This window comes from Megalopta genalis, chromosome 6 (genome assembly GCF_051020955.1).
Source record: "Megalopta genalis isolate 19385.01 chromosome 6, iyMegGena1_principal, whole genome shotgun sequence".
NCBI classification, from domain to species: domain Eukaryota; kingdom Metazoa; phylum Arthropoda; class Insecta; order Hymenoptera; family Halictidae; genus Megalopta; species Megalopta genalis.
The window spans coordinates 22686125-22713674 of record NC_135018.1 but is presented as its reverse complement, the minus strand read 5'-3'; the positions used below and the strand labels follow the sequence as shown (position 1 = coordinate 22713674).

The following is a 27550-nucleotide window of genomic DNA, read 5'->3' as shown; positions in this document are numbered from 1 at the left end:
TTTTCGAAGTAAAATAAATAGAATCATTGAAATCGATGACGGAATCTGAATATGCAAATAACTTTGGAAAGTGTTTTGTTTAGATTTAAAAAAAAACCACCCGGTGATCATATTTAATTTTAGCTTGAACATTTATATAGTAAATTAAAGAATTTTAACTTCAAAAATTCACAGTAGCTACACGCTCGTGTATAATACAAATTTGGAACACATCGGTAAATCTTTTCACGGGAATAGGAAACGAAGACGGATGTTTAGTGTTAAACAATGATCAGGAAACAGTCGTTGAATGGAAGCGGATATATAATTCATTATAAATAATTTCGCTTTTATGGTAAAAGTGGAATGCGCCTACATTGGTGAAAGTGATTGATAACGGAAGGTTCTGGTTAAAGTATTAAATCTAACCAGGCCAACTGTACGTAAAGCGGACAGTTACCCGTATATCATTTTTTTTAAGCATCAATTTGACACGCAATTGCGAAAGCAACCGAATGATCTATGTGTGAAGGAAAATTTCAACATGTTGTATGAGTGATAAATGTTTCTCGCGAGCCGTCATCGTTGAACTATTCTGCATTGTCTGCTTATAAAAACGTCTATTAAGGAATATAGTCTACAGGACTGTAACTATATTTTTATTCATGCGTGCACTCACGCATTATCTGTAAAATTGAATTCTTTATTCCAACACCAACAATCCAACTATTGTACAATCGCACAATTTATGCTTGTTCAGTATTTCATTAATTGTATAAAATAAAAAGTTAATTTTCAGAATTATTGAATTACAAGGTCGATTATATGTTCAAATTGCATTATATTTTTATATCTGACACTTTAATATGATGAATTATATCCTAGTGCCCATAAATATTCGACAAAATCGAAAAATAATATATAAAATAATAATAATAATATATATAAATAAATTATAATAAAAGTTGTTTTCGAGTAAAAAGATAAGTTTCATGCTACTTCGAAGATTTTAAATATGAAAGTCATTTAAAGATCATATTATTCTGAATAAATGAATTGAAGAACATAAATAAGTAGCCTCTTTTAAATGGAACGGTCTACATGATTATAACAATCTTAAAAAATTATCAGTATAATTACAACAAACAGTAAATTATAGTATACTCATAAATCACAAAAAGTTGTTAAAACAATGAAATTATTAACAGAATTCTTTAACTTTGTGTCCGTTATCGTTATAATATCGACATAATATCGATATTACATGTGGCATACAACTTTATATAATAAAAACTTGTTTAGTTATAGAGATATATACAAACATACTTGAACTTCATCCACTTATGATAATGACCTCAAATTCGAAGGTGAAGTACTTGCTGATCATTCTGCACAGTTAACGCTGCCTACGACACAGTAGCGAAAGTTGTGACTCGCTTTTCAGTGCGCTATTTTACCGATTGTTGATTAATGAGAAATGAAAATTCTTATACAATTCTTTCACTAAGAAAAACATGTCGAATATATAAACTTTTTAATTCATGTTTCCAGTGTTTATTTTAGTTTTAAATATTATTTTAGGTGGGATAAATATATGTATACATCGTATTTAATTTATCTTTGCCTAGCAGTCTATCATGATACCGGTCGCCAATACACACATATACTTTTGAATAATCTTCATACAAAAGATGGTGTTAAAAATATTGTTACTATCATATTCTATTTATAATCTTTATATTTCTAAATTATTACACAGAATTTTCATAATTTATTTTCAATATCGTCTACGGATATTGTATCATTCTAATAGATAATTTAATGAAATATTTAATATGTACATGTGTAAGGTAACCAACATAATTTGCAAGTTTTACGTGTCTTACAAAAGATTTTCTTTTTGTATTATTTTGAAGAATATAACATTGTAACTAGACTGTGAACTCTTATGCCAAATAGAAATTGTTTGCATTAATTGAAAAAACAAGAACTTCATAAACATGTACTTTCTCTTTCAATTATTTTTGTGAGTAAAAAATAATCAATCAGTGTCCTTAAATTCTTTAGATAACTAACTTCTAATTATAACTTAATCCAGATTAAAATAGAAATGAACAATTTATGATTGGCCCCTCGTTTTTGAGGGAGTCGAATTTGAAAACGTGTCTTTACGTCTCCTACTCTTCAAGTAAAATCGTTTGTTCATGAACAAACTCGCCAATCGATTTCTATTCATTGGCACGCATATTCGCCGAATTAAAAAATTTTTAAATTCAAAAAACGGAACATCAAACAAAATATACATTATTCTTTGTTTCAACTTCTTTTACACGAATGTCCATATGAATTGAGCCGTCTTGAAATAAATTTCAACTTTCCGATTTGTTATACTTACACAAAACATTTTCGAAAATTTTGTAAAGATAAGTATTTATAATTGTTTTAAGTAGAACTTCTTTCAGACAAACACTACTCTGTGGGTATGCCCAATTATAAATTTCTAAGAGAGTTAATTAACGATGATTCCCTATCAAACTCAGTCACGCGATACAGGATGAACTTGTGAGAATGCATGATGTTCTATGCAACATCCTGCTGTTCAGTTAAAGCTTAAAACAACGACGTTCATTTCCACTTTAACTATGTGACAAACGTATGTAACGCGTGCTGACATAATTCACTGTTGCTAATGCCATCCGTAAGAATAAGTCCGATGAGACATTGATTATGTACACGCAAAGGAGTCGATGCAAGCGAGTGACATTCTAACGTGATTTGCTACAACGATTCAAAACTAGCAAATGAAATAATTGATACATTACAATGACAATGAGTAGAGAACACTCAATTACGCAACCTTCTAAAATAAGACAATGAATAATTATACACGTAATATACAGAATTCTTGGGTCGGTCATGTAATGTTGCTCACTTCTTTATTTTGACTTTGCGTAAAAGATTAGTTTGCAAATATTCACTTAAAAGAAATGAGGTAACCTTTGAATTTACTAAATGAGTAAGGTAGCAAAAATCGAAAATTAAACTTAAAAGAAATGATTAATTTCAGATTTTTGCAATCTTACTCATTTAGTAAATATTCAATGGTTTATTTAAAGTAAGAAAACTTTAAATTAAGAATATTGCAAAACATATTTAACATTAAGAGATATTTTGAAATTGGTGAACCATTGTTTTGTTTGAAAATACAAATAGCTGATATTAAAATACATAAGTATAAAATAAGTGCATGATTTCGTTCACCTTGAGTTGCCTCCGTGGACTGAATTATCGTTTACAGTTTACACCGACCCACACCGGTCAGTAGCGTGGATTCAATGACGTTTGAACGGTGGTACAGTCAAGGCGTTCCATGCCATCAATGAGTCATTAAACGTTCGATAATTCATTAGAAATGATAAAATATGCATCTAGTGTGGGAAACACTTTGTGCAGCATAAATGGAGTTGCTGTGAAATTGTATTTGTCACTTGTTCCTCGTAAAGTGATCAAATTAATATGGACTACATATTACTAAATTCTTCCTTATAAAGTTACACAAATACAAATATATATAATTCTCGTGTTTGTAATATTTGAAAAAATACACATTCTATTGGAATTAGTTTTATGATACGAAAAAGTAATATGAATATATCTCCTCCGATTGTTTCGATGTTAATTCGCGCGATGCGTTTAATATAATAGTTTTTGAGATATCTATAAAGACAGATATTTCATTGACCTATATAAAAACGGGTACCAAATACTTTTGCAAGCTTATGTCATGCGTGAAGTATATAAAATCGACTAATTTCGGCAATGCCGCTGGAACATTAGGAGATCGTGTAATTTAGAGAACTTTTTCGGGATTTCGAAACGTTGAAAATGAAATAGGATTGTTTAACTCTCCCAGAGGAAGAATGCAATTCGTTCCACGGATAATGATGTAGGCGTGCCAACTGTACACACACGTGATAATGTTCGGTCTGTAGTTGCGTTACAATTAACACCGTGCACACTAACTTCTTCCGGAAAGTCGGCTTCAACGCTGCACGTCCTTAAATATACACATCTCACTTTCGACGTTTGATACAAACACACTGTCATTATCCTAACCGATTAAATTGCACAACGAACAACATCTTCGGGCCCCGTGATTCGAGTACAGTATCTACTATCTATTCGAGTAAATTGCTCCTCCTTTACTTTTTCAAGCAAAATTGAATGTGATAAAAAAGAAAGGAAAATATAAAATACGATTAAATAGATAATAGAACATTTGTTTCGACACGTTGCATCACTTGTCCGCTTTAAATATATGAAAAATACCGTACAAGTATATGCATACATGCGTTAAAACCTAATGATTTTCGTAAACTAGAGCAACGATCATCTGTCTAGTTGTAACTGCTTAGTTGAGCAATACGCCTACCTTAAAATTATAAGTAACGTGTCGGAATCGCCGAAGAAAAACACCACGCGACTATTGCCAACGACTATTTGCGAGAAACGCAAGAACGTGGTATGCTGCGAAAGATATACAACCGATAGGTCCAACAGAAGGCATATCGAGGTGGAATCAAAAAACCATGTACGAAACTCCGAGGAAATTGCATGATGTAATAATTGTCCTGTGGGAGTGTCTAGAATAGAACGAATACCACAATAAGAGTGTTGCACACTATGGGAACTATTGTTACAGATTTTACAGTCTACTACTGTTCTTACCTGGCCGCGAACTCCCACGTGGCTTTCACTTGTGTCCCCGCAAGTCCAAAACTTCGTGTTCCATTCTGTCGTCGCTACTTCCTCTTCATCTCTGCCAAGGAGACTTCCGTTCTTTCTCGTGTCGACCGTTTTGCGTACACTTTCATCGTGATCCACGGCTGCTAAGCAACTTTTAACATGTCCTTTAATCATTTTCATTCGGTGTACAACGCGCAAAATTCAAAGAACCGCTAATTCTTCCTGCATCTTTTCTCTTATTGTGCGTGAAATTCACACGGTAAGAGTTTCCTTTTTCTTGTTGTGCATTCGGTACTGTACTTCGGGACGAGTAAAGTGATCTTTACTCTCTTCGCTTCTTTCCGTTCGGTTCATGGCAATTCATAAAGTTTGTAGAATTTCCTTAGATCTGGAGAATTAAAAAAAAAAAGAACTGATTATAATGATTTCCATTACAAATAGCGTGGCGTTTGTCGTGAACAAATTATTAAATGGACTTGAATAGTTTACGTCAAAAATGACAAAATGTTAAAGCAAGTCACTAAAATGTAATGAGGAAATACTGGAATTGTAAGAACAACAACGCGTTACTTACATTTTATTTTGAGTAAAACATTTACTTGTAGCTACACATACAAGATTTTGACGGAAGCTTTATACACTAGAATGGATAGATAATAAAGCATTATCAAATTAAATGAAATACAGTGCAGCGAAGACGTCAAAAGAGTGTCAGAATAGTTTTTTCGCCATTTTCATTTTATTGATCACATTTTTAATGAACTCCTGTTTCGCACAATTAATACAGAAAACTTTAATTTTGCCTAAAATACTTTTACCAAAACTTTGGTTTGCAAACCAAATGGATTCAAACCAAAAATTGTCTACATCACTTTCAACAGACCAAAGCAAGATACGAGCTAGTTACCGTTCTTAATAAGTCTAGTGGATTGAAAATAATATAACAGTGCTCATGCAGTCTTTTAATCTTTTTACTAGTATGCGTGTCATCTAGTCATTTCTGTCATAATTACATAGAATTATAGATTATGTACAATAGATTATGTACAATAGATTATGAACAATTAACATAGATATATGTCGAACTGTATGACAGAACTCTGCTACAATAACCCAATGTTCATGTAAAAACTAGTTCGAGAAACACCAAGATCTACACGTAGTTTCCATTTCCGCAGACTGAGGAACTTTCTTGCCGTCCATTATACCTTTCCATAATGAACGTTTAGGGGCCATCACGGTTGAATGTGTGGCAGGAGTGTGTTCGCAGGACATGGTGGAAAGGGTGGTGGTTGTCTACAGTGTCACTCTATATATAACGGCGAGCAGCACCCCACGCGATGTTAAGAACGTTCACCGCATCCGCGGTAACATGGTTTCCAGTTACAAGGTACTTATTCTTCCCAGCTCCTACAATTCGACCAGTTCACCAACGTGTACGCCGTGCGATCGAAAATCTCTCTAATGAATCATTCCGTGGCCCGATCCTCGAACAATAACTTTCAATTGCAAAGCAAACCACGCAGGACTGGCTCAGTACGCAGTGCGTTCACGGGGACGGTGATTTTATCAGTGCATCGTCGGTTCGTGACAGTGTTCTTGATCGATCACTAGTGTCGATGCCACACGTTTGAGGAAAATTATGTAAAATCTAGTGCAAAGTGGTTCGAAGTGTCTAACTCGTTATTATTCTTGCTGCTATTTAAATTTTGTTAGTCTATCGTGAACTAGGTAGACAGAAATACTGTTCGTAATCTATATTTATTAGCGGACTTTTAGGCAAATTAGAATTTTCAAGGTATTTTTAACGTTAAACTGCAAATGTATATATATATATATATATATATATATATATATATATACATATATATCAAACAATTGTGTTTGAACACCTGCGTAAAAATCTGCAAACCGCTAATAACAAGTTAGAATTTTTAGAACAAGCTAGAACAAGCAAGTTAGAATTTTTCTGACAAATTGCAAGATCACGTTACGTGTTTCATTAATGAGAAACAAATTAATTCGAAGAAGATACTGAGGCGGGTTGTAATGTTGATGATAGAAGTAATTCTGATACAGTTTATCAATTTTCGTAATTCATGTCTCAATGAATGTATTAATTAAATTTCTCCACTAATTCAGTATCTCTTTCATTCTGATCGAGCAAGAGCAAGGAAAAACTTTTTGGATCAGTGAAAAATTCAGTTTCAGGCTTAAAACACTTTCTATGTTGCATTAGTAAAAAGCGAAACGTTTAATAGAAAATGTAATTGTCGAGAGACAAATGGGGTGGCTCGTTTATTCAGATTTTGTGTAATTTGCCTGTAGATAGTATCACCACCAACTCTGAAGATGACGACATGGTTAATGGCAATTTTCTGTCTGGCAACTGCTGGTTGCTCAAACGTCACGGATCAGCAAACATCTGAGACACATCACGACCAGCAGGTAGCGATCTTGAAACAGATCAGAAAAGTGAATGAAGACGGCTCTTACACGTACGGTTACGAGGCTGGTGATGGATCTTTCAAGGTAACAGCTTGCGGCTGCTGCACCGTTTCATGCAAAAGGCATGAAATGGGCGTGCGCCCATTACTTAATAGTCTTACGAACGACTCATATTATACGTAACCTCCTCTAAACGTAGAATCAAGCACTTTGCGAACAATGACAAATAAATCGGGTACACTGGCTCCCATGACTATTCTAACGACTCTGATTCCTTATAAAACACAATTTCTGAAACACAAAGAACATTTTGCTTCATCGAGCGTCGTTAATTGTATCGCGCGAGAAAAACAGAGACTGAATAAGAATTAATTTTTTTAAAATAAGTTTAGCAACTTGGTGATCGTGCGATAACATATTTAAATCCTGCTAATTCTCGTCACAGTTTTGTAATAAATGAACTCTATTCATTTTTATCATAAATGCATTATATCCGTAATCTATCGATTGAGGATTATGACGCATTATGTTAGCTGTCGTTGTTACTGGGTACACTCAACGTGTTATTTTTATAGTACCATATAATCTTTTAAACATTCAGAAGATAGAATATTACCGAGTGCTACATTAACATTGCACAGACTAGTGTTACTAACATATTTGTTTGCACTTTATTGTATGCATTGTATAATTCACTCTCACGTAGAAAGCATAGTTTCTGCTTTACTATTTGACCGATCATTTGACAATGTTTTAATATGTCAATTGGGACTAAAACAATGTACAATTATATTACATGACAAAGAACATTTAAATTATAGGTCCGTTACAATCTTCAAACATTCAATCGATAAATTATACATTAATATAACAACACGTTTTACAAATTAAACAAGAATTAAAATATCAAATGCTTTATCGCAGGAAAATAACTAAAGAAGCTTGCGAACCTCGATTCGATGCATGTTTTAACCCTTTAGCCGTGACCGATGTCATGGAGAAACGTTAATTTTTAGAATTACAACAAGTTCACTGATCTTACTACTTCATTAAAAGCTTTCATGACACCTATCTGTAAAATTGACACATTTAAAAATAATTATGGAAGAACTTGCTGGAAGAAACTGCATACATTACTATAACTGCATAGAATGCGATTGCTAAAACGTGTAACGAAGCTTAAAAATTGGTCCTCACAGCTAAGAGGTTAAAGTAATTTTGTGTAAGACAAAGAAACTGTAGTATAGTAAAGGAAGATGTGCGAACTGTGTCTGAACGTAGAAAATGATTGTCAGGTCGAGAGTCGCGACGTTCTAGGCAACATCAAGGGTACGTTCGGTTTCGTCGACGCGGACGGCGAAATAAAAAGGGTGTCGTACTCCTCCTCTAACGGGACAGGGTTTAAAGCAACCACCGTGTCGCCATTGCAGGAACACGTGTCCGTCGTGCAGAGCATTCCGCGTGTAAATCGCACAACTACGACTAAGAAGCCAACCATCGTCTATTCATCGTCCACCGAACCGACCACGAAATCATCGGTGGTACAATCGATACCGCGAAACAGAAAAGCATCGACCACATCGACCACGACGACGACCACCACTACAACCGAGCCGCCGAAGTCGATATTCGGTCACTACTTGAAGGGAACCGGCAAAAGTAGACCGCGTTTCGTGATCAACGGCCAGCAAAGACCTTTGGTGATCGAAGAGGAGGGTACGGAGGACGAAGACTCGCAGATCAATCGGCCGAGCACGGAAGACAAGACTTCCACCTACAGGCGGATCATATTTGCCAAACGACCGATCGAGCAGACTCTTCGTCCGATTTCGGAGGACTTTGTGGAGAAGGACGACGAGGCCAAGGTGACAACCGGAAACACGTTGAGAAGGCAACTGCACGAGGACACTACCAAGTCAAATCCTATCGTGGAGACCAGCAGCGACGATCATTCCGATGTGTACGGTGGCTCCTTGTCCACGACGCGTCCTCTATTCACCACGACCACGCCGCCGAGGGTTCTTCAACGCGTCTCGCCTAATCGCATCGAGAGACCAAAGGTGTACGTCAACAGAGAGAACCTTGGACCTGCGAGATTCGAGAACGTGAAATACGATAGCTCGCGAGCTTACGAGGCAGAAGCGAAGCCAACCCGAGACGAGGCTCGAGTCCCGGTGTCCCGGGTACCCGAGAACAGAGACTTCATCCGACAGAGCACGGAGCCTGTATTCGTCAGACAACAGCCGGACCAGTTTCTGCGGGAGCTGCCAGGAGGCCGGATCCTTCTGCCGACTCAGCCTAACATCGACGAGGATCCGGCTTACAGGCCAGTCCCGATCAATAGAGTACTGTTGCGTCCTTTGCCAGGCCAGCAGCCAATCTACTCAACTACTACGGACGCGAACATACATTACCTGACGGAGAATCCTCTACCTGAACAGGAGGAGGACCCAAGAGTCGCGGTCACACCGGGGTACATACGACCTAGACCGTTCCCGCGGCCAATGATCTATCCAGAACCGGACCAGAGATCTAGACCAGTTCTAAGACCAGTGCCACAGGCGGTGACACCAACGATGGATGACAGAGAGTACCCGTCGACCCCCGAGTACCCGTACAGAGGCAGCACCATCGCTTTACCCCCTGAGCCACCAAATCCAATTGCTCCTCCTCTCAGTCGTCGCGACTTCCAGATGCTGCTGAGAAGGCTGCTGGTCAGCCAATACGGCGTCCAGGCTTTGTCTTATCCGAAGACTTACCTAGAAGACGCACTGTACGATCAGCAACCGTATCCGTCCTACCAACCAGGCTATCAAGCACCAGCCCCGAGACCCGACATCGGCTACGATCAACAGCTGGCTGTTCAGTATGGCGACCGGGTGCCAGTTCGTCGACCTGTTTACGCCAGAGCGTTGGCCCCTGTCTATCAACCGCAACAATACGAGGAATACAACGACGGCAGGTACGCGAAGCGAGTTTACAGACAGAAGTTCTACACGCAGGAGGTCACCGACGACGGGGACGAGATCCTGCCGGCTCCCATCAGAGAGGCTCTGCTGCTGAGGATGCTGCAGCTGGCCATCAACGCCGAGCGCACTCCCATGATGACCACTCAAATGATGACCACGACAACGCCAGCATCCAGATACAGGAAGACCGGGCCGGTCAGGAGCGTGCAAATCATCACCAGCGACGACGAAGAGAAGGATGACTTGAAGAAGAAGATGTAACGGTCAGGCTTTGGTGCTTTTGTTATCTTTTTCTTGAAATTGATGAAAGTACATTCCGTTCGCGTCACGGTGTTCGATGAAGTAACTGGAGACCACTATATTTATATTTCGGCTTTATAGAGAAGGGAAGGCATAATAAAAGTATAGTACAGGATGTCTAGTTATAGAATCATACAAATCACGCGTTGTCTGCTATATAATTGTTCCACGAAGAGACGGTGTCAGTTAAACTGCTCCACAGAGAAAGTAGGTATTACGTAGAGTGTCGTAGCGCGCGTATCGACATTATTAAACTAAATGAGAAAGCATTTCACGTTTATAGATCTTTAACGAATGATTTTCAAGCATCTTATTTATTGTGTACTCGCCGGTCTATTATCTATAAGAAAATGATAAGCCGCATGCTGTATATCAAGCATTATACGTATGGTATGTAGAAACGGAACTCACGCCGAGGGAATTTCAGTCTGCACATTTTCTAAATTCATCGGTACAGCGTATAGATGAATTAAGAGGACGCTCGAACGATGTACCTATTACGTAATATTTTCGCATTGAGATTATTTTCACATTAGGACGATATCTCTTCAATTCTTCTTTTCGAGAAGAAATGATCGATGGAGACAATTTAAACGTTGATGAACAGCTCGTTAGGACGACTACTATAGTACAAACCAGAGACCGTCGTTTCCACTCAGTGGGAAACATCGCACGGAATATCGTGGGAAGAAAGGAAATACAAAGTTGATTGAAGACAATCGCGGCGACACAGTTTTCGCGAAATCCGCTGGTATCGTCAGCGAAACGTATCGCCTTCTCCGAAAGGGAAATGTCCTCTGTACTCGAGCAACGATTTTCCGCACGACAACTTTCAGTATCTCGCAACGCCAGCTTTTTACTTTCAAGACAGATCGTCGCTACCTTTGAGTCGTTCCAACGCGAGAGCAATTAAACGTATGAATATATGGTCAAGCGAGTGCACGCGACGCCGTGCGTTGTTCTTGCATATAAATAACTGCGTTAGACCGCGTCACGTTACTTTATAGTGTAGACTTTCCAAAGATGATCGATAGAGTTACCAGTAGAGCACTGAAAAAAGGTACATTAGCTTAGTATCAAAGTGGCGTTATGCATTTAATATTATCGTCGATCATTTTCGTTCAAACGATTTGATCCCCCCCCCCCCCCCTTATTTTGACTGCTTTATGCATTTATGGCAAGAATGTGTAGTCAAATCATTCTAAAAATTGTGAAATACTATTGTATTATTTTGAACACGTTGAAATTGTTACAAACAAAAATAGCTATTAATGCAGACAAATTTTATTTTGCATAAAAATCCGCAGCGTAGCAATGAATCTGCAGAATTTTCTGTACACAAGTAATAATTCTATTGGAGTTGTCATTGGAAATTCACACATTACAATGAAACTCGGTTTATACAAACTCTATTCATATGGACTAAACTTTAGCAAGTTTTATTAAATGAAAAATCGTACTCAGCGGTGGAAGACAGGTGTACTACCGTTACACGAACCACTTAATTATGTGAATCAATTTGTCTCCCGACAGGTTCATATAAACGCAGTTCTATTGTTTTATGTTGTTTGAAATGACTCGAATCGGTATACACATTTTAGTTGTCATAGCTAACAAATGTAAAGATTTATAAATAGCAAAAGTATCCACTTTAGGACTCGCGGTGTTGAGAAATGTAAAAAATTCGATTTTTTGGGACCGTCAAAGTAAATTGCACCTTAACTGGATGATACAACATCTGTTACATCGACTGAATAAAGAAAATTAACTGACACGATGAAAAAATTGAGATTATTAGAAATGGAGAAAACGTAAAGTACCTAACAAATCCAAAAGCTTCGACGATAGCATTGAATGGATCTAGCCAAGTCACAATGTCGTCCTCTAGCCTCTGTTTCATTGTAAATAGAACTTCATACAAACTAGTGTAACATATGTATCGAAATAAAGCGAGATCGATGGTAGACAGCGTGGTGTGAGAATTCATTTCGTAAGCCTCTGAGAGCCAGTTTGCTGAGAAAGAATAATAACATATCTACCGCGAGTAATTAGCATCGCAGGTTGCCACACTTCGCAGTCGGATATTACGCACTTGTTAGGCGCCTTGTGTTTGTTAGGTGCTGCAGCTTGGCGACGGCTGCCACTTCGAGGGTGTAGATCATGGGATTTTCAGCGTGGTTTCCACGTATTCAGCACTTAGCTACCTCTTGCCAAATCTCCGGATAGAGACAGCATCTACTTGAGAAAGTTCGGCCGTTGTACCTGTGCGAAAAACAATTATCGACAAGTAACGTAAACGTTTCAGGTTTCAAAGTGAATGATAAAACCACTCATAATTAGGTTGCTTTTTTATATCAAATCAAATTGCAAGAAATAGGAACCGGACAGAAAGTTCTATTTTCATTTTATTAATTTCCTTAAATTAAATTTCACCTACGTAATTTTGTTATAAATGCTTAAATTCCACAGTCTATTTATAGTCATTCGAATTGGTTTTACGCATCATCTTGCTTTCAGAAGGTAAGTAAAAATGTTTCATGCTATTATTATCGTGCGTGATTCTTTATTAAAGTAATCACCGCTATTACTATTAAATTATAAATTTTTACACATTTACAGAAAACTTTGAGAACCTAGAAATACAAAGATAATTGAAAAGTGCATTTTGTTGTTTTGTTAATTTCACGCATTTATAGCTTAAAGTTGAAGTGAAATTGTTTGAAAAATTCGTCCGAATGTTTCATTGACTTTTAAACAAACGCAGCAGTGCCAATTTTATTCTGCAGTTGTCTCTATTGACATAAACATTGCGAGTATTAATGAACAAATTGTGCAGTTTAGTCATAGCGTAAATCGAAGTTTCAGCTTCAAAGGCGCTGAATAATGTGTTCTGTTTGAAAGTAGAAGTCGTACCGGACGAAAGAATATTATTTCAGGACAAGCAACCTTTCAATTTTTCGCCAACAGCCGGATGTACACGTGAATGGTTCTTATTAGTAGATAGAAGTATTTGCCAACCAGACGTTGTTTGTACGTTTTGCAAGCCGTGACTTCCGGTATACGACAAACGCGCCAATGGTGTACACTTCGACTGTGCAATATAGGAGTAGCTTGTCTAATTAGAACAGTCGTTATATTCGTCGACTTTCCTCGTCGGTGATGGAAAGTCGTCGCAAAAGACAGGGGTTCATTGTCTCGCAGAATATACAAGTCGCACAGCACTATGCGAAGGAAAGACAGCGGAAGAAAGCAGATTCGCGGTCTTGATAAGAACCTCGTTCCCTAGTTCATACGAATGCAGGAAAGTATTATACCTTTATTATATTGCAAAAGTGATTCTTCGTTTTATCTGCATTATGTTCTAATGTTCAATACTTTTTTGATGTAAAAATACACTTTTGGATTTTCTCATCAATAGAGCAGAAACGTTCGTGTAATCTATAATTTCTTAAACAAAATTTTAATGGTTGAAGAACAATTAAATATTTTTAAGGATTCACTCAAAGTAATGACGTTATATTACATTGGCTCTTCCACACATTTTGCTGATATATTAATATGTATATTCTGTACATAATATCGGAACAAGAATTCTTAATTAAGGGCCACAAAGTGTAAATTCAAACTATCCCAATAGTTAGTACTTCTTTGAACATTAAAAAGAGGATTATGGTTATAAGAGAAAGTAGATACGATTTATACCAATAAGTTAATGTTACGTTTATTCTTACTTATCCAGTTACGTATTAATCAGTTTTCCTAGTATACGATTGTAACAAATACTTGTGCCATCTGCGCGGAAAAGTACCTATCAATGTAATTAAAAAAGAAAATACATACAAAGAACGTTTTAATTAAATACTTTGTGCAATTTCCGACCGTGCCATTCTCTCAGCAATATCTTTCCACAGTGAAGTGTTTGATTACACCTACTTGATAAATTAAAGAATTTCTCAAGAATAAGTATGAACTTAATTAGACGTCAACGAGATTTTCGAGTGGACCGAGGAAGAACGAGGTACGTTTTTCACGCTCTCGACGTCGTCTTCCATCGGGTAAGGACCAAACGGCTCCGTCTGCACACCTACGTCCTCATAATCGAGTTCTGAGGATTCTTGTTCGTAAATTGCGTCGTGGCTCCGCGGTCGAGCGACAGAAGGAATCCATGGCTGCGGAGTGCCTTTGCCAAGTGCCAAGAAGACTGCAGCAGTGGTTAATAAAACGACAGAAGCAACGCCAAAAACCAGTCGCCACGAACCTGCGATCTAAAAATTCATTTATTAAAGACTTACACGCCTTCCAACGGTTGAAAAATAAGGAACATTATCCATCATTGAAAAATCATAGTACATCGTATCATATGTTACTTAAGAAATATCCTCAAAATTGTTAACCAAACATCTAAAAATAAGACATGGTAGCCATCTTTTGGAAGCCATCTCGTCAAAACGCTATTTAGATTTTGTATCAAACAAATTATGTATATTAATTTTACAAATACACTCAATAAGAAAAGCTAAACAAGTTTGCAAAAATTAGTGTTTTTAAAAATGACAGCTGTTTGAACACGAACGTGAAATTCTGGACGAAACAAAATACTCTGTCAAATACTAAATGACAGTCTTACAAATATTACTGGAAAATTTAATCCAAAGTATTTTTAGTCGAAGATATAAAAATTTAATTTAATTTCTGCGTTGTTCACACACACGCACAATCAAGGAACATGCAATATATGCTGTACTAGATGAAATACTATGCGCTACGTGTACCTTGATCTTGATTACAGTCATTTTACGTTTATCGCGATGACCACTATGTAGGAGGAAAGTGTGCCAAGATGACACAAGAAAGCGGATTAGGGTTGACAGATTAACTTACAGAACCGTGAAGTGCCTGTGTAACAAAGTAATTCGCAGCTAACAACCCGGCTGCCCCAAGCGTTGAGCACAATGCACATGCCGCCGCTGCACAGGCTGGTGACTCTACAGGTGCAAGGTCCGCTATTGCAGCTAGTGCACCGGCAGGCGCTGTTCCAGAAACCAGGAGAGCTGCTATGCCCAACCATGCTGCCCCCAATGCTTGACAACCAGCGTAACCAGCAACAAAAAGTAGAGCCGCCGGGATAAAGTGAGCTAGCAATGATTTAAGAGTCATTAGCCAATTGATAGTAAACAGTTAACACGTTAAGCGCTGAGAATTAATCGCAGAAATTTCCAAAAAATCTAAGTACTTAATTTGATTAATGAAACTGAAATTAGAAAATTAACTCTTTTGCACCCTAAACTTCCTAGTAAAATTCAATTTATTCGAATATATTTCAATAAAAAAAATTGTTAAAAATAGTCCAAAAGTTTGTGACACCCATATGCGATCGACGCGACACTCAACCTTTTAAAAAGCTTACTTGTATATTATTAGTCAACTGAAAATAGAACCATATATTCTATTTATAACAAATGTTTACTTTATCCAACTTTTCTTAACTGAAACTCGAACGAAAGTGAAAATAAAATTTATTTATTGACCATTTGTTATGATCAAAATTGGGAAAGCTACGAAGCGGCTGAATTGAAATAGATAAAAATTGACAATTCAAATACACACCTGTGTAAACGACTAACTTTCTCGCTGTAGTCGTAGAAACAATTTTAGACTCGCGAACATGGTCTACAAGAAGACCGCATGTTAATGCAGCCATAAAATGACCAATATGGGGTAACGTCGTCAAAACGGAATCCTGAAGATATTAAAAATATAAAAATTCTTATTCTACCACGTATTTTTCGAAATTGAGACCATTAATAAGTTACTTACATTAGCTGTTGAAAATCCGTAGATAAGTTTTAGGTATTTCGTCATACCAAGAGCAAGGGTTGCATCGCCCCATTGATTACCCATGGTTGCCACTGCAGACGCCCAGACAGGTACTGAACGCAGCAACTTTCCCCATGGAATAACGGCAGCCTGTTTCATTATTTAATTTTATGTAAAAATTCGAAGATTGAATTTTCGAATTCTCATCGACAGATTTAAATTCCATACGTCACTCATTTTTGACTTGACAGTCTAAGTTAATTGCATAGTTTAAAGAAATACATATAACAACGCAAGCAGAAAGAAATGAAATTTTTTACGGTAAGGTGACCAGCTCAGTGAATGAACACCTACGTAAGCTGCATGTTTATTAAAATGATCGTTATTTAATTCCTTGAAAAATATTATCGTAAGCGTGTTGTTTTACTACTAAGTTCATACATCCCTGGACACAATTATTTTTAAATAGTTCTAGCTTTCATTGACCCTTGTACGCTGAACAACACATATTTTATTATGAGTTAAGAATAAACCCGTATTCATTTCCCGCGACTATCGAAAACCATTCGTCATCCGAGAGTTAAAATTGTAATTTAAGATTTTATGAAAAATACGTCGCACGACCAATAAATGAACACTTAATCAAATCGATTCATAAAATGACATCTGTATATCCGTAGATGTACAATAAAACTATCGCATAATTTTTAACCCTTTCAATGTGTAATCTGTATGTGATACGGAGTCTCATAGTTTAATGAAATATTTATTGAATATTAAAATTAAATATTGAATATTGAATATTTAATAAAATATTTATGAAAAATTTATAATGAAAATAGTATGAAAAGTAGATATTTCTCCTATTATGCTTTTTCATATTAGTCAGAAAGCATTAACGTGCAAGGGATAATCGTTACTTACGGGATCGTTACTTTTTCACATAATACAAGAAATGTTCATTCATTGAACAGATCGCCCTATCTAAAACGGGAGAATTTTTAGCCTGTAGAAAACGTATGGGATTTTTGTTAAATTAATTGTATTTACGTTTGTGTCGTGCTGGTATGATTTCGGTGTGTCTTTAACGAATCGTCCGAAAGCGAAGTACCAACATAATGCGATGATGACGAGGCCATAGCAAAGAGAATCTCTGCCAAAACTTCGAACCACAGCTGTTCCTAACCATCCAGTTAGGCAGTACCCGACACTAACAGCTAGTAAAAAATATAACATACCATTCACAGATTATTTCAATGATAACACCGTACAGTATCGAAAATCATACCCTACTCCCTGGTTGTTCGTAGAATCGGAATTAAAACTCCCTTAGATTTTTAGGTCAAGAAGAGTAACCTCAACTTTTACATTTACATTGGAATAATGTCAGAAGTGCACTAAGCTCTATAAATTACTTTGAAAATATACCAGCGTAGCAACTGAAGTACCAGCTTCTGTGAGTGCTCTTAAACCAGGTCATTGCAAGCATGTGAGCAGCAGGCATCGTTGCACCCTATAAAGCAAACACCGTAGTCATTACTTAAATTCTAAACGGAAGTTTCCGAATGAGAATGAAATATTTTCGATGTGACAAGATTTATATATGTATAATAACGTAGATATATCTTATGATAAGCATGTGTAATTCTTACTGTACATAATCCCTGAAACAGACGAAGTGCTACGTGAGACGGACCTCTCCACGCGGCTGGTACCAGCAAGGAGGCTAAACAGGCACTGAGGACCGCGCGTGAAAACACCATCGATGGTCCTGACCTTCCCCATACCAAGCATCCCCCTAAAATTGGTCCGGCGACTTGACCCCACAAAAATGCTTCTCGCATTATGGACTCCGTGCGTTCTTCTGGTGGTAACTGAAATTACCATCGAAAAAATTACGTCAACTGTTTCGCAATTGTTGCACATACTTGTGCATCATTTTATTTCTCGATCGTCACTAATTTCAAGTTGAATTGCCATTTACTTTTATTAAATCTAATAAAGGTACCTCCGAATATAATAATTATGCTGTGTATCGTAACGTAAATATTGATTTATATTTTTACATATTAATTTCGATTTGATTTCCCATAGATACCTCCAATAGTATGACTTCAAAGTCTTCCGTTCGGTTTCGGCTGCTAACATTGACCAGCATATCGCAATGCCACGACGTGTCGATGATAGCATGATTGTCCTTTTGATTGGCAAGCAATGCGACCGATGAGCTTACTTCTACCGCACCGCATAATGCAAATCCGACTGCAACAAGCGAAGCAACAACGTGTCGCGCTCGCACAGCGGCTACGGGATAAACAAAAATATATTATTATTTTTAAGTTCAATAAGTTTTTGAACTCGTAGAAATTTTCGAATCGTGTAATTGCACTTGTAACATTGATAGGCATTTCTTAACAATTCCTTAATGTAAACATCGTGTTTCTTTCTTGTTTAAACAGTTTAATGCGATCCTGTATCTCCTAATTAGGAGATACAGTTAGTTAAAAGATACGAATTAATAGCGACAAACAATGTCCGTAATTACATATAGAACATACCTGATAAGCTGCGCACATAATAGAACAAGGCTACTTATTTAATTTAGAGCTACAATACCGTTTCATAGTAATCAGCGATAATAAACTAAAATTATACTATGAACGGATGTTGTGTGTGTATTGGATAATATATCTTATCTTCTATTGGAATTGTTTTTAAAAGATGGTGTTTCGAAGCTACTTCTTGATATGACACGGTAAGGTGTTTACGCGAAAATCTATTCAATCGATATTAATGGCAAGCATAATGCAGAATCTACATTAAACACGAAACAGCTATTTCCTGCAAGATATAAAAGTGATAAATATATTAATTAATATTAAAAGTGTGTAACGTTAATAGCGTGCTACCTAAACAAGTTCAGATAAAATATTTTCACCGCAAATTCTTGATTCGTAGAACGGAACATTGACAATGCTCGTTGCAAAATATTGCACACGCACACAATTCATTTTGCAAACAATACACAGACTTTAATTATATTTATTAGTAGAACGCACCTCGGACTTCTTTCGCAGCTTGTTTTATCTGTTCACTCTTGAGTTTTACTAGCTGTACGCTGCCTCTCTTAACGAAGTCTGCCATTTCACGAAACACGAAAGAGGCAGAACCAACGAATGCATGTCTCTCTTATCAGTGTTCTCGCTTGATTCTATGCCTATTATCTCTTTCGAACCCCGTACAACACAGGTGACCTCGACTTTGGTTTTCTCAGACGTTATACAAATAATGATACTTAAAGCAGACTAGACGATAAGATTTTTCATCAATTTTCACTGCAAAATCTTCTTACACGATGCAACGATTTTTAATCACGCATCCATTTAAATAAACACACAATTTGAACTAATCGAACGATCTCTGACTCGTAAATACCTTTTCTTTTATAACTGTACACCGATACAAAAGAAAATATCTACTTAAGATATCAACGTGACTCTATGCAACGAATCTAGTAGGGGTCAAATAACTCGCGGAACTGCGATACGAAAGCTATTTACAAAAGGCAAGAACATTTTTTACATTAATCTGATCGTTGTATACAGGAAATTGTTTAAATGCCTATTTATTTGTTACAAGTGGACTGCGTATTTTATGAATTAGCGTAAACAAGATTAGAATAGAGTAGGCAAAATTTATAAATAACAGGAAGATCGACAGAACTTAAGAATGCCATTTGCATAATTTTCAACCGTTTAAAATGATTAAATGAAGAAACATCTGTATATTTGGTTCGCATTTCTTCCAATTGATGCAGCAGATCTTTATGTTACAGATATCTATAGTTATCAGATGAAAGTTAGCTAAGTATATTTCCATAATATTTAAGTAACAGCGAACGAAGAAACGTTCGTATGCAACTAACGAATCAAAATAAATATTTTTTATTTGGAGCGTTTCATACTGATGTGTACCGGAATCATGACTTCAAGACAATAGCTTACCTTTCATTTCTAGCGCCGCATGTCTCAACTGGACACTGCTTCGTTTAAGACGAACGAGCGCTGCCATTGCAATCAAACCTGGCAGTACAGGAATCGACGTTTCATTGCATAGAACCAATACGTTGCACACATTTTGCGATGTGTTTTGCCGGTTGTTCACTGGCACCTCTGCACCGTGATACAGGGCCAATCTGACCGCTGTGAGTTATATGTGACCGCAATGAGACCGCGAACCATACTGGTCATCTGCCAGTACGAGTGAATGGACATCTCTTAACGAGACTTGATACAATAAGTACCTATGCCGGGTCAGCCTTGAAGCACCGTTTCAGGTCTGCCCGCGATATTTTGTCACTCGTGCTACAAAACGATATCACAGATTTCACAAGTGATAAGGATTCTTTCCGATTGCTCTGGTATCTTTCGCCACGTTGTCGCGGTTCCAAAATATACCTAATTACGACGTAGTGCTTAGTTTCGCTTTGCCATTGGCATCTGTGGCATTTATTGCTTTGTATTCTATGTTCCCTCAAATTATTTCAATTCTTCCACGATGATCGTGATTTATTGGAATAGTTTTGTTTAGATAATTCGAATAACAAGGGTAATGTAACCTTTCGGACATTTTGTAATTTACTGTATAATTTTTTAACATAAACTCGTGAAAGTGTAATTTCCCGTGTTTTGTCTTAATAATTCATTGTTCAGACTAATCATTAAAACATTTTATTTTTATATTTACATTTCTAAATTAACTGCAAATGATTCTTGCCGCTTTGGCTAGAAGAAGCAATATAAATGCCGACAAGAATCATATTCTCCGTAAGATGTAAAATTAGCGCCATTCCAACCTCGAGTGTAATCGATCATTTTTTACCGATGCGTAATGTAATGAAAAAATTATGATATTATTAAAGATAGTCCAAATGATGTATTTGGACTCATTTTCATCGAGAATAATTACTCCTCAATTTATAAGTAATACGTTCATGAATGCATATATTGAGAGAGAAAAACGTAAAAATTTTAATTTTCATTCGTGAGCGATTCCCCATCTGCTTACATTGTATACATATCGTATTTTTGTAGTACATACATATTACATAAATACTATGAATACTACCATTTAAATGTTCTCCCAGTATACGCTTATTGCCTAAGCGTAAAGCGTAAGTAAAAATGGAATATACAGGACATTCGCTTCTTGCTAACACGCCTATGATAAACTATGGTGAACTATCGGTAACGCTGAACGTGACACGAAATGGTAAAGGGGTTCAAGAGCCCTAAAAAGCTGCGACAAAAAAAGACCATATAAGATGCAATATCTATACAAATCCTAAATCTGTGTCTCTGGTTTTTAGCAATGTCGGTATTTCAGAACATATGATACGAGACCCCATATGATGTCCGGGGTCCACTCTGATACCTCGTCTGTAGCATACTGTGGTGTACTTCTATACCTCGACTGTGATTTTAGCTCCTACATAAGTTTCGTTACTCGTATGCCACTTAATAACTAAACTATATACTACTTTATTTGAAACATCAAAATTTTTCACGAAAATCAGGTAAGCATATCACTTATCATATACACCACGATTCTTATATCGCGCATTCTTTCTCTCTCGTTTGATCGATACGTCAGATACATGCGAGTCGGACGGGTTTAAGTTCTTTACCGTAGGATCGGAATAGTAAAACCCGTCTATACGCGAGAAGGTCGATAACCTCGAAGTCCGCGATCATCGGTCAATCGTCATCGATCCATCAAGTAGCCGATCTTCGATTCGCCGCGATTCGAATTCATCGGAATTCATCGATTCGAACGGTCGTCGTACCGAGAAGTTTCCTACGAACGGTAAAATCATTCACGAACTGTTACTGATAAGTTATCAGCGAACTGTTACTGAACCAGCACAGACAAAACTCTTTGCTGTCTGTTGAAAATGAAAGATCTCGACGCTATTTTGTTTTCAAAGTTATCAAGAATGACACTGTTTAGTTAATTTAGTTAATTTGCTAATTTGCTGCGTAATTGAAATTGTAAATCATTATATACGGAACAATCTTAACACTAGTCAAAATGACGGGTCAATAATCTTTTAATTTACGATTATTCATATTGTAAAGATACATTTATGAGTTATTTATTCAATTTATATATAATATATAAATAATTTACGACAAATGTTACAATAATACTTGTTAAAAATCAGAATAAATGTCCTATTGTTACTTTTATAAACTAATAGAAAACAGCTGGTTTTTCTGCTCCGTAAATGTCATATTAATGATCTGTGCAACTCTATGCCTAAGAAAATGGCACCGATAAATGTTGGAGTAAAAATCGGAAGAAGTTGAAAAGCAGTTGATCTTACTTATTTTATTGTGGTTATTTGTATTATATTTGTGGTGATTAATCCTTTGCACTCGAAGCCATCTTAACTGTAAATCTAAACTAATTTTTCTCACTTATAGTATTTCCACTTTGTATGACAAAGTGTATTCTGTGCATATGAACATCGAAAAGTAATCGATTTATCAACGAAGCTCGTCTGCTGCAACAATTTCTTGAAACTTTTCTGCTCGAAATATTACTTTGTATGTTTGATTCTATCGGCTATTTTCGCTAGAAAATTAAATAACAAAATTGCCAGTGGGGTGCTTCACCATACTTCAGAATTGTTGTAAATATTAAGAAGCGAGAAATAATAAATTAATTAGCAAAAGCAATTCAATATAATAACTTAAACAATTCGATCGATTTATGCAAGTCTCTTGTTCATTAAACCTCGTTGGTACTTTTCATAAACAATTTAAGCGATGAAATAATTTTACGGACACCGAATAACATTATTACAAAATAAATTATCGCGAATATTAAATAATTGGAAATGATCGAAATTATCGATCGCCGTTGATCGTCAAAGGCAAGGTTAAATTTCTTTGTTAAATTTTGTTAAATACGTTTGTCCTTTGTTTGCTCGCTCGGCTCAAAGTCATTGCTCGATTAGTCGTTACTCGTTTAGTGGCAGAATCAGTTGCATTTCAGGAAAGCTCCTGCAAAAGTGATATTATTATAAATTAAATTGTTAAGAATTAAGATATAATATAATTTTCAAGGAAAATTATTGCGTTAAATTACTTAATTCATTGTTGGAACAACTACTATAACAGAAAGTGTACAAAATCTAAGTAAATTGGATTTTTTCACTCGTGTCAGGCAGTGCACAATCAATTTTATTGTTTGGAAAGTTTAGTGTTAATAGAAATTCGCTCTGCTTCCTTCTAAAATCGAAGTTAATTAATTTTCCATTTAATTCGAATCTAAATTTACTTAACATTCGGTAAAATTATTATTAACAGTTGTTTGGCAAAATCGTATCTCTAATTTCAACGCGAATTTCCAAGTGGTTTCCAATAATTTCTAAATCTTTTCCAAATGGAAATTAATATTTTCGATTAAAATCTGAAATGTGTGTTCCTCTCTCATACTGCTGTCTTTGCTGCTGTTGCTACTCCGCTCCTACTTTCGTTTGCTTCTACCTACTACAAATTCCAGAACCAACATCGCATCGAAATGTAAGTCGCATGCTCTTATGTTACCAGTAGTTTTCTCAATTTTTCGAGTACAGTGACCGCATACTTGTTGCGAATTCTACCTCATATCTAGTTAGGATGTTTTCTTTTCGATGATTCGCGTTTTCCGTTTGAATTCAATTATCGAGTAATTAAATTCGCACGCATTCGTCGAAACAGATTGATTTTGAAGAATAATTCGAAACTAATAACCCCATTTTAGCTAGGATTTTCAGGTCCTTTATTTTCAGATTCTTTATTTTCAGGTTAATACTATTGTAAGTCAAAGATTATTGTGTATATTATCATGTATATTATTATGTATATGTATTGTTAATTGATCACTGTACTCGCTGCAATAGTAATAGTAGTAGTAGTATTTGGGCAGGCTTTGCCGCCCCAACGATCAGCTAAAATTGGCACATCCACGACTTGCAATAGCGTTGCAAAATAATTTCGCGTTGTTTCGCTTCATTTTCAACAGAGATCAAAATTAGCGTAGCGAATAAAACCATCGCGATTATCATTAGCATTGAAATTATTATTATAATAAATACGATCGCGTTTCAAGTTAGAAGATTTCGAAGATCATTAAAGTCCGCTCACTTTTGCATCTCTGTTCATTGAATTAGCGTCGCGACGACATAATCGCGTTGCAATAGCTTACCTTCCGACTTTTCAGGCGCCCATGCTGCAGCTGCAACGAAGGACCTCGCCGCCCCAACAGCAGCTCGGATGGCCACATCCGCGACTTGCCATAGCATTGCGAATTGATCACGCGTTGCTATAATTAATTTTGAACAGAAATCCTAGCGTTGCGAATAAAATAGACGCGATTTTTCTTCGAATTATCAAGCACAATTGCTTCGAATATAGCGTTGCGAACTCATCGCGTTTCAACTTTGCAATTCTATCAGATATTTCAAAGTCTACAGACTCGTAGTTTCCAGAAAGTAAAGTAAAATCTTTCGGATTTCTGTTCGTTGCATCAGCGTAGCGTCGAAATAATCGCGTTACCAGTAGCTTCATTCGACTTTTCAGGCGCCCATTCCGCGGCTGCAACAATGGACCGAGGTCCCAACGATCGGCTCGGTTGGGCACATCGCGATTTTTGCATCCTAGCGTTGCGAAACGAATTATCGCGATTTGTCTTCGAATTAGTTTCGAAGTTAGCGTTGCGAGAATAATCGCGTTGCAATAGCATCGTTCGTCTTTCAGAGCCCATGTCGCAGCTGCAACACTCCGCAGTGCAGGCATTCGCGATTTTCCTTAGAGTTGCGAGGCGAAATGAACAACGCGTTGTGTTAGCGTCGCGAGAAATTGCCAATACGCTGTGTTAGAGTTGCGAAAATTGCCAACGCGTTGTGTTAGAATCGCGAAATAAATGCCGCACTGCGTTCCAAGGATCGCTGCATCATTTCTTTGTCACTTTCACTTTGATTTTCTCTCTGGCATACAATGCACTGGCTACAAAATTGCACTCTTGTGCTGTCGTCGATTTATATTTTAAGTCGGGTTTCGATACAAGATTTCATCCAAAAATTGTTGAAATTGGTATTCCTCCGATCGGAGGTCCCTCAGGAGCTCGCACACGGGTGGGGCCCGTGGGCGAGTACGGGGGCTAGCGTCCCCGAGGAACCCGAGGCGCTTGTAGGTTGTTAGAATTCTTAATTTCGTTTCCAATTATTTTCACAAAAATTGCACTCGTGTGCGGGTTAGCTTGGCACTCCTGTGCTGGTCTTAGGTTTCCTATGGTACCCCTTTTGTATCCGAGGGATTATCATCCGCCATGGGATGCGTCTTAGTTAATAAGCGCGTGCGTCTTAGTTTAAGAATCTTAACCTCTTGCCGTGCTTTAACGGGTCTAGCTTCTAATAACGATTTCTCTTAAGAATGACTATTATTTTATTCTTTCAACTTCGTCTAAATTTCTCTTCTTCTTACCACAATATTTAGTTGTTCACGAATTGTAGTCTCAGAATAAATTCAAATTTTCTTCTCCTTCCGAGAAATTATTTCAATTGAGAAACTTCTAGTCGTCATAAATATGAAGAAAATGGTACGGCAAGGGGTTAAGATTGCTCAAGGGCCTCCGACCCACGGGAGCGCCCGTGAGGGGCACGGGGGGTAGCGTCCCCGAGGTACCCGAGTCGCTAACATCGCATATGTCGAGTATTATTGCCTTAGCTTTATCTTTTCGCGTTTCGCTTTTGACTCCGACACAGCCTTCTGCTGTGGCGGCCTTGCTTGCGCAATCTCTTGGGTAAGTCCGAACACTTCTCGATGTTCGGCGAGTGATCATGTGGCGTGATAATTCGGACGCGGAACTCTCCCTTTTTGAGAAGGCTCTTCCCTGGTCGCTGTTCGGCCAGTAATCCGTCCTTAGCTCCTATCAGGGGCGGGGCGTTGGGCGAGAAATGGTCACACAGGTTTACCTGTGTAGTGCCGATTCAGACGGGTAAGGCGGCCTAACTTAGTTTTAGGTCGCAGGGCGAGAAATGGCCACCCAATGTGGGAGGATCCAACTTTGGATCATTATTCCTCATGTGAAAACGGCGAGCATCGAGATCTGCGAGGCTCCAGACTTGTGCGAGCATTGTACGCATCGCGTCACCCTCGAGTCAGTGCCTTCTGCCCTGACTCGCACTTGTTTCTCACTTTAAAAGAATCACTGCCTTTTGCACTGATTCATTTTAGTCCCCGTGGATCAGAGACTTCTTCTTTGATCCACTTGGTCCGCAATAGTACTTGACTTATGCGAACGTGTGAGTGAGTGTGGGTGTGTGCTAGCTAGCTGGCGAGCGTGTGTGTTAGTTTATAAGTCGTCGTTGTAAGAAAGGGAGCCATAGCGAATTCTGGCTTCGTTCTGACTCCCTTTCGGGTTTCTAAAGCAGCAACCTCCTCGCGGTGAGATCCGGGCAATCTGTATCATCCTCGGTTCAGAAAATGTTGTCAATTGCAATAAATTTCTGGATCGAAGATGATACCGAGCTAATAGCTGCAAATTATGAATTTTCTTTGATATTGATATTCTATAATCATAAACGATATTATTGTGCTATTTTCATTGATAATTAATTTATTGGAATTTAATTGTATTCCTTATTCTTCTTTAACAATAGTCCGCGACATCGTTGCAAAAGTAAAACAATGACGGGTGCAGCGAACGGTGCAACGAGAGTCAGGAAGCGTAGCCCCTCGTGGGACTTATCATCGATAAGCATGCAGTCTTTTTTCGAGTCCTGGTTTAAGTTATCACACATTGAGTTAGACCAATTTTATGAGTATTTATGTTAATTGACGTTTGGCAGCCATTAACGGTACCTGCTCCTAATTCTTTATATATCTGTTTATTGAAAATTCATTGTTTACTGATAAAATTGTCGCCCGTGGATGGGTGAGCAATTGGTTCGACGTAAAGAGCAATTCTTTGGTAGGTCATACAGCACGTTTTATGCATTATTTCAGAATTTTCGTATTTTTAAAAGTCCCCAGTCTCTCATAAATCATTAAACGTCTCAAAAAGTTTTTAAAATATTTCTCGAAAAGGATAAATGAGCAATTAAAACTAATTGGTGATCAATTATGGGCAATTAAAGAGCAATTTTTTGTGCTGTGTTTCATTAATATTGGTTACTATCGTGAGCCAGCTTCACACGGATTTGAAATGTATCGGGATCCCGCTCGATCCCCCCCGACTCTTTC

General features: G+C 37.3%; 2 protein-coding genes across 5 annotated transcripts; one reads left to right on the top strand and one right to left on the bottom strand.

Moving 5' to 3' along the window:
* The first annotated feature begins 6009 nt into the window (after positions 1–6009).
* LOC143259590 (uncharacterized) lies at positions 6010–12406 on the top strand. 3 transcript variants are annotated; one of them, XM_076522624.1, is made up of 3 exons: positions 6010–6115; positions 7054–7257; positions 8604–12406. In XM_076522624.1, exons 1-3 carry the CDS (start codon positions 6098–6100, stop codon positions 10401–10403), a joined length of 2022 nt encoding a protein of 673 aa, XP_076378739.1. In that variant the 5' UTR covers positions 6010–6097; the 3' UTR covers positions 10404–12406. The 3 variants fall into 3 exon arrangements, with proteins under 3 accessions (XP_076378739.1, XP_076378738.1, XP_076378740.1); XM_076522623.1 differs by having other exon boundaries at positions 8469–12406; XM_076522625.1 differs by lacking the exon at positions 6010–6115 and adding an exon at positions 6138–6523 and having other exon boundaries at positions 8469–12406.
* A 1731-nt stretch (positions 12407–14137) lies between these two features.
* Positions 14138–20517, bottom strand: LOC143259591 (sialin). 2 transcript variants are annotated; one of them, XM_076522627.1, is made up of 9 exons: positions 20264–20517; positions 18358–18563; positions 17912–18133; positions 17688–17772; positions 17310–17476; positions 16260–16409; positions 16050–16182; positions 15324–15577; positions 14138–14707 (listed from the first exon to the last, which is right to left on the bottom strand). In XM_076522627.1, the coding sequence occupies exons 1-9, from the start codon at positions 20328–20330 to the stop codon at positions 14414–14416; spliced, it is 1578 nt and encodes a 525-aa protein (XP_076378742.1). In that variant the 5' UTR covers positions 20331–20517; the 3' UTR covers positions 14138–14413. The 2 variants fall into 2 exon arrangements, with proteins under 2 accessions (XP_076378742.1, XP_076378741.1); XM_076522626.1 differs by lacking the exon at positions 20264–20517 and adding an exon at positions 19319–19471.
* Positions 20518–27550: the final 7033 nt, after the last annotated feature.

Coding starts and splice junctions, on each gene's coding strand:
- LOC143259590 (XM_076522623.1), top strand. Junction 7,258..8,468: donor CTGGTGATGGATCTTTCAAG/GTAACAGCTTGC, acceptor AATGATTGTCAG/GTCGAGAGTCGCGACGTTCT.
- LOC143259591 (XM_076522626.1), bottom strand. CDS start 19,403: ATGGCAGACTTCGTTAAGAGAGGCAGCGTACAGCTAGTAAAACTCAAG. Junction 17,477..17,687: donor GTACTTCAGTTGCTACGCTG/GTATATTTTCAA, acceptor ATTTTTTACTAG/CTGTTAGTGTCGGGTACTGC. Junction 14,708..15,323: donor CACAGGCACTTCACGGTTCT/GTAAGTTAATCT, acceptor ATGAATTTTTAG/ATCGCAGGTTCGTGGCGACT.